The sequence below is a fragment of the Poecilia reticulata genome, linkage group LG8, assembly GCF_000633615.1.
Source record: "Poecilia reticulata strain Guanapo linkage group LG8, Guppy_female_1.0+MT, whole genome shotgun sequence".
Classification (NCBI taxonomy): domain Eukaryota; kingdom Metazoa; phylum Chordata; class Actinopteri; order Cyprinodontiformes; family Poeciliidae; genus Poecilia; species Poecilia reticulata.
In genome coordinates this window covers 8,792,262-8,799,960 of record NC_024338.1, presented here as the reverse complement: position 1 = coordinate 8,799,960, position 7,699 = coordinate 8,792,262, and the positions used below count along the sequence as shown (strand labels likewise).

The following is a 7,699-nucleotide window of genomic DNA, read 5'->3' as shown; positions in this document are numbered from 1 at the left end:
TTAAATATTTCTAAACACCATAAATGTGTATCTAGCAGGCATAGCTCAATAAATCAGAATACTGTTTTAAAAAAAAGAAACTCAAACACTGATTTATATTATATACACAGTGATGTGTTTGCATGCATTTCTGGGATTTATGTATGTACAGCTAATGAAGACCCACATTTTAAACAATTAGAAAATTAGAAATTATAATAATAAAAAATACACTTTAATACAGAAATATAGCCTATTGAACAGCTTTGTTCCAGTTGTGCCCCAGAGTTTTCCCATCCACTCAACTTTCCCTCAACTTTCTTCAGCTTCTTTATCAGTGGGTTGTTATGGGAAGCTAGTCAGCAGTCTGCTGACCATCACGTGTGTAATATAACATTTCTGCAATAAAGCAATTTCTTTTACCACACATTTTGAATTTTTATTTAAATATGCCACCGTGTGCCTAATAATAGAATGTTCCCTTTTTATTAATAACCGAGTAACATAAATGAGCTTTTAGGTGATATTCTACCTCTACAGAGGTTTTCTGCTGTAGCGATTTACTGAATTGTGAATGAGAAGTTTACTAAAAGTGCTACAAAGGCCGCCAATTTAAATCTACAGTCACCCACCTCAAAGCCCAGTGGACGCCGCCATAATTCACATGAAAAAAAAAACGAAATAACAACAACAACAAAAAGAGGATGAAACCTGCCTCCCTCTCTCGCATGGGGTGAAAAGAGAGCAACAATGGGGCGCTAATTTAAAGGCATTGTTTGAATTCCCAGTCGGGGCGACTTGGAGAACAAAGGCCGGCTTGCACCGCCCCTCCGGCCGGACCGGGACATCACTCTGATCACCGCCTGGTAATTCCCTCCCCGGGTCCCGTCCGGGGTGACAGGGGCAGGCAGCGAGCGGACAGGTCAACGGGGTGAGCGGTGATGGTATCGGCGCTCCGCTCGCTCGCAGCCGCACCAGCAGCGCTCGTTTTCGCCGTGAGAAAGCGGCTGTGAAGGCAGCGTCCTCCGCGGTTTCTCCGGCGACTCTCTCTGCTGCGCGCCGAAGCCGCCTCTCGTCCTCTATCGGCGGGTCGCCTTGAAACCAGTCGGCTGCAGGAGGAGGGGTGGCCAGAAGAGAGGTACGGGCAACTTGAAACCGCTTCATATCTCTCTCTCTCTCTCTCTCTCTCTCTCTCTCTCTTTCTCTCTCTCTCTCAATCTAATCAACATTTTGTAAGAAAGTAACGCAGCGTGGGGAGGGAAGTTCAAAGAAAACTTATGGATAACAAAATCTTCCCTGGCCGTGCGGTCAACAGTGAGGTCATGTTGGGGGGAATTTAGCAGCCGGAGCCCTCCCTCCTACACCCAAGGCTACCTGCACCCTTTTCTGCCCCACCACGAATTTTAACATAACACTACTAAATGAGTAGGCTACAGCACTTTCACTCCTCTTCTTATGCAAATGTCCGTGTGTTTGTTCCCGCTCAAGTTGGACGCCCAGCCTTGTTGTCACCTTCAGCCTGCGGGGCTTTTCACATTTACATACCCAAAGCCGGGCTTTATTCCACGCAGAGAGACGACTTCATGGAAGATGACACCACGATTCCCACAATAAGATGTCTCGTTGTCTTCATTTACGTTTTTTTTTTTTTTTCTGATGTAAGGTTAAAGACTGAGCATCATAGTAAAACAACTTAGAAAGAAAGGGTAAAACAATATGTTTTCACTAATTTACCCCATGCAGCCATCTTCTCTGACTTTATGTTGTGCTGTTCTCACCACGAAGCCACAACTGTGGTTTATTTGAGATCTGTCAACAAGGGCTTTCCTAGAAAGTTTTCAAATTAGGGGCCAGATGGAAAATAACATCACTTCCTACTTCCTTTTAATCCCTGTAAAAACAAACTACTCTATGCAAGTTAAATGTAAACAAGAGAAAAGACCATTGAGATAAATAGTAGGAAAAATGCTGAACTGTAGTTTATGTATGTTTGGTTCTGGGTTTGAATCCTGGCTGTGGGTCTCTCTGCGTGCAGTTTGCATGTTATTTCACTCCGTTTTGGTTCTGTTCCCAATTTAGACCCTTTTCCATCTTATGAACTACAGCAGAAACAGTACAGTGGTGGGTGCCAATTGTCTGCAATGTCCCAGATGACTATATTTTGTACCAGAAAATGTAAAACGCTGATTCCTAATGTTGGGTTCGCAACAAAACTAATAGTTTGGGTCATGAAACCGTCTGCTATCATTTTGTGGCTCAGAAGCCCGAATGGTCGGGAACCCCACTGATGTAGAACATCAAATAAAGATACAAAATGAAGGAGTAGAATAATAAGCAACCTCTTGTACCCTGAAGTAAAAACTTAGATGAAAGATAGATGGTATGAATTTTACATTTTCCTAAATATAAGGTTGCCCTGTTGTCAAAAATGCTGAGTTTGAAAGGGTCTCAAAGTTTAATTTAAACAATGTGTTCTGCTTTGGGCCTGACTCAATTCTGCATTTCAGGTAATCAATGATTTCAAATTCCTTGATTACAGCAAAATAGCTCTTTAGATTAGCACTGAACTTTAGCATCATCAACCTGTGAACCACCCACTGTGCACACTCATATTTCTTTATTATTATTATTATAATTTTTTTTACAGTAGATATAAAGAAAGATCACTTTGTTTTCTAGCATTGGTGCCACCCCGTGAAGCAAGAACACCCTGGGTGAAGAGCTCCACAGCCCTGTATCATAAACCATCACTGTTGGTAGATGAGGGCAGGACATTTTTTTTAGGTGTGGTCATCAGTATTGAATGTTAAAATTGCCCAGAACGCTGTGTTTACGAGAAAACGCTTGAAAAGCTAAAGATAAACCTTCATGTCGATCCGAATCCTTCTGAAAGGAAATGAAAAAGCAAAGAAAGTCATTCATTACTCGGGTTAATCATTAATTATTCACTCTCTTCTCCTGATGAGAACTGAGGTCCACTGTAAAGCCTCCCCACCGCCCTCCATAGCTAAACACAACCCCTCCCCTCTGAAAACTAGTCCCTCTCCTTGTTTTGATCGCTCAGTCTTGAAGGGAGAGGGGACCTTGAAACTGCTCTGCCTCCTTGCTCCATAATTGGTTTTATAGTGCTGGCGAGCGGCCAGAGTGCGTTTTTTTTTTCTTTTTTCTTTCAATGCACCAGGGACGTTGATTGACAGGCTGCTCAGCCAATCAGAGACCGGCTATTTGAAACGTACAGGGTTTGTGTGGTAGTGAAGGAGGTGGGCGGGGCTTGTAAAACAATGCTGTGTTTCATTGCTGAGCAGGACGCGTCAGGGGCTTTCTCTCCCCCCCGAGTTATCCCCCCAGTTTACCTTCGGACCAGCCTGTAATGGACTACTCCAGTTTTTCCAGCAGCCTGGATGAATTTTGAGAAAGGTTTGCATTTATTTAGTTCTCTTCCTCGACATTTTCTCTTCGCAGAAGTAAGCGCTCGGAGTGTTATTTTTCTTTCTTTTTTTTTTTTTTTAGTTTTTCAGCTTTTCTTTTTCCAGCCAAAAAAAAAAACAAACAAAAAAAAACTGGTGTCGGTGTTTTAAAACCGAATTTAGGTTGTTAAAAAAAAAAAAAAAGACGAGCAAAAGGGCGCGGAGGTTATGTGTTTCTTTCTACGCTCGACATGTTGGCTTTACTCCGCCGCTTTCAAGACGTTTCCTCCGAGAAAGTTTCTCTGCGTCTTTAATGGAAGCGAGAAAAGTTTGAAACGTGGCTGAAATGCCGAGCTCCTCCGCCCGCTGCTGCTGCCGCCGCTGCGGCCGCAGCCACCACCGCCGTGCCGCAGGGGATCAGACCCGAGTTGGAAACACTGTAACTCATTTTCAGAGGCATTAAAGGCAACATTTGTCCAGTATGTTTTCATAAAAGGGACAAAATAAAAATAAGGGTTATTGTTTTTTTTCTTTTCTTCTTCCGAGCGAGGCTCTCTTCTGATCCCGCCCGCCTGGATATCACGAGTCGCTGGTGTAATGTGTTTTCCTGCAGCCTTTGAAGGTGAATTTAGGTTTGTTTTGAAATAGATTTTTAATTATAACTTCCAATTAGTTTTTATTTCTCTCTCTCACACATTAGTGATTAAAACGACGAGACCCATTCTAGCACATTGTTTGGATTAACGTCGCAGCTTCTTGCTAACTAACTTTTTATAATCGAGTCATTTTTAAATATTATTATTATTATTATTATTATAGACTAATGTAGATTTCTGTAATACAGGGAAATAATGTCCAATCAAAATTCGGTATAAAAAAACAACAACATTTTTCTTCTTGGAACTACATCAACACCGTCGCTGCGATGCTCCCAGACTGTAAATAAAATAACAAAGTGCTACTAATGTGAAGATTCAGTCACATTTCAGGTGGTAGATGTTCAATCTAGTTAGGTTCTGGTCAGCACCCATGTCCACTGGTCAAGCAACACCGTACTAAATTTACATGCGTGGGCAACAAAACACCGCTAACCCCTTGCTGTTTAATGATGCATGCTCTTTTTTTTTTCCACAACCTTATTTATTTTTAAACCGTTTGAAATTTATATTTGATGCGCCCTTTAGTATTTCTGGACAGACTATTGGTTTACATTCCCCCACCCCTCTCCAAGATAGCCGTGAAGGCAGCTGGACTGTCGGATGTATGTAAAGTAGATGATTTGTTTCAAAAAATAAAGTAAAAAAAAAAAAAAAGAGAGCGGAGCGTTTTACGTTTCTGTAGCGGGATCCGGTGGCGTTTTCGCGGCGAGCTCAGAGCAGCTGGCCGCTCCTGCGGAGCTCCAGGGCGGCTTGCATGGCTCGGTGTGCAGCGGGGTTGGAAGGGGGCGGCGGCGGCGGAGGAGGAGGTGGAGTACCGTTCAGGCATTGAAACATTAAATTATACACGTTAAGTTTGACTCCTGTTTTAGTCTGCAGTTGGTATACAACCGGGGGCAGCTCGGTCGGTCCACGCTCGACTGCAGCTTTTATCGCGAATGTAGTTTTTGAAGTGTTTTTATAAACTGCGTCATTGCTGGGTATGGGCCGCCTTGTCGCTGGAAAAGAGAGAAATCCCGAAACTAAAGCATAGTTTTGGTCTGCTGTAGGATTCTGCATCGAGTGATGTTTATCTTGTGTTTTTTTGTTGTTTTTTTTCTTCATATATATATATAGGTCAGCAGTATGGCTGAGAAGGAGTCCGAATCGCCTGGGAAACTAAAGACACTATTATAGCCAGAATTGGCTTTTATTATTATTATTTTTTACATTTTCCGGGACCTATCCGAACGGACGCATTTTTCTGCAACAACTTTCCCATCTGTGGATAATGGATGGCAGAGATTTCGGTCCTCCTCGATCCGTCCACGTCCCCCCGCCGCTGTTGGCGGGGCTCGCCATGGAGTCTCACCGACTCGGAGCAGCGGCGGCGGCCGGGAGGATCCCTCCCTCGCCCGGCCACTTGGGCGCGAGCCACCCGCCGCCTCTCCACTCCGGGAAATTTCTCCCATCGGCCATTAACCTACATTCACACCACAGTAAGTGCTCATTTTTTTATTTTTTTTACACGAAGAAGGTTGACTTTTGAAACCGGTATAGACGTAACACATTGACTGCGCAACGACAAGAAGAAAATCTGCACAGTTTTGTGGCTTTCGGTGAGAGCGTAAAGGTAGATTTCGTGTAGATACTCGCTCATGACACCGAGGCAAGTTTTAGATGTAAACAGCTCATGTAAAGGATTGTCAGCCTCTGCGGCGGAAAATTACTTGGCAGTTTCCAGCACAAGCAAAGCGTCCGTCCTTCTCTCGGGCACAGATAGGTGTGTGTGTGTGTGTGTGTGTGTGTGTGTGTTTTTATTTCTTTGGTGTGTGCTCGGGTTGTTTTGTTGCAGCGCGGTGCGGGTTAGGTGGCAATGGGCTGTTGATTGCATGCGGATCATTACGCTGTTAGTGGTGGGAGAGCAAACGCAGCTTGCGCTCTGTGTGTTCCGCAGAGAGTGGGAATGGTGGAAGTTGTGTGACCTTATAGAGAGGGATGACAGAGCGCTGTTTACCCATGGGGACTGAAATGGCTTGAGTGTTTGTGTGAGGGAAGAATGACGGTGGTTCCGTATTTGGAGTAAAAAGCCTCCAGTGATGGACCATTTGTCACATAGCTGCTGTTTCTTGTTTTTGTGCATCATTTTTTCCTCCCCTGTTGGACATCTCTCTCTCTCTCTCTGCTGCAGCTCTAAACTCCCAGGGGGATATTTGAAGAAAAGCAGAGAAGGAGAGATCCAGTGACTGCCATCATGCAGGTGTATGTGTGTACATCAAATACGGTTGATGTATAGCTGGTGATTTTCCTCTTGCTTTCATCGCCGTATTAGTCTCGCAAGCTTTTAAAAAAGCAAAGGCAGTGCATGTTTGCACACGGTATTGTGATGCACGGTAGGAGTGAGCTGGCTATCCTGTAACTGTATGTTGGGCAAATGGAAAGGACGTTCCATGGAAAACAAAAATCCTGACTCGGTTACTTGCAGCTGGTTTTCTGCAGAGATCACGCCAAAGTTTTTAAAATGTTTTCACCTGCTAAGGATTTTTAAGTCGTAGCAGCAGATCAACATCAACATGAGCTTTGATTTTGCTTCAAGTATCAAGGAGGAATTAACTCTTTTTTTTATTTATTGCTTTAATGTGTCACAGCTCTTAAGAAAACAAATTAAATTTACCCCAAATCTGAGTTTGCAGGTCAGGCTTTAAACGAAGCCAGAACCCAGTGTCGGGTTTGATTGTTGCTTCTCTTGTTTCTACAGTACAAATGTTGTTTAATGAGATGCAAGAGGAATCGCTAACACAGCGCTTTTTGCTTTGCACTGCTGGTCAACTGGCTGAAAGACAGATTTAGCTGTTTGGAAATATTTCAAGTGGCAATATTCTGCTACGTAGGAATGAAGATGGGTACAATTTTTGTGAATAACCTAGTTTTGCTAATAGTAAAATTGTTTTAGTCCTTGGGTGTGCAACCTGGACTTAAAGTTTATCATGATGTTTTCTGGTACTGTTTGTGGTACCAGAACCACATCAGAACTATTTTTATGTATATTTACTGTTTTTTGGCAATCGTTGCCCCACAAACATAAATACTTTGGAAACATTCCAATTTGTAATACGATAAGTGTGATTTGTGTCTCTAAGCTGCACACGCCAACTGCATTTAATCACATTTTCAAATTTATTGATATTCATTGATATTCTCATTGAACAAACACTGGAGGAAAATGGTAAAAGGAACAATCTAAAACAATACCGACAGTTTTGGAAGTTTCTAAACATCATTTATTGGAATTTATCGTAAAGACGACGAATCAGAATTCGAGCTTTATCACAATAAATGAGGTATTTTTACTCAAGGTTATACCGTGAGAATCCAACACCAACCCAGGCAAAATAGCAGTTTCTGTTTTCGAATTCAGTGAAATGACCCCAAACTAAAACTGCATGGAATCACACGGTTACATCAGTGGGTGCAAAACCACACGCTTTTTTTTCCCACTAGGCCTGATTTATTTATTAGTGGTCTTAGAGCTCAAGAGTTCTGGATATCTGACAGTCGTTTGCGATACTCAACAATAACATGACAGCTGTGTGTTTTCCTGGCTTTGTGAACCGCGACCCCGGATGTTTTCTTCCAGTTTTTGGCGACTTTGGAGTTAGAGTCGAGGCGGAGGGACCG

General features: G+C 42.9%; 1 protein-coding gene across 4 annotated transcripts in view; it reads left to right on the top strand.

The window, feature by feature from the left end:
- The first annotated feature begins 3,086 nt into the window (after positions 1–3,086).
- Positions 3,087–7,699, top strand: part of tnrc18 (trinucleotide repeat containing 18) — a 59,966-nt gene continuing 55,353 nt past the window's right edge. For 2 of the 4 annotated variants that reach the window (XM_008415584.2, XM_008415582.2), the window contains exons 1-2: positions 3,087–3,396; positions 5,159–5,520. In XM_008415584.2, coding sequence (XP_008413806.1) covers positions 5,313–5,520 — 208 coding nt within the window. In that variant the 5' untranslated portion in view covers positions 3,087–3,396; positions 5,159–5,312. Of the gene's footprint in view, positions 3,397–3,544; positions 4,009–4,706; positions 4,852–5,158; positions 5,521–7,699 lie in introns of those variants that run through there. The other 2 variants (XM_008415583.2, XM_017306234.1) reach the window with 2 other exon arrangements.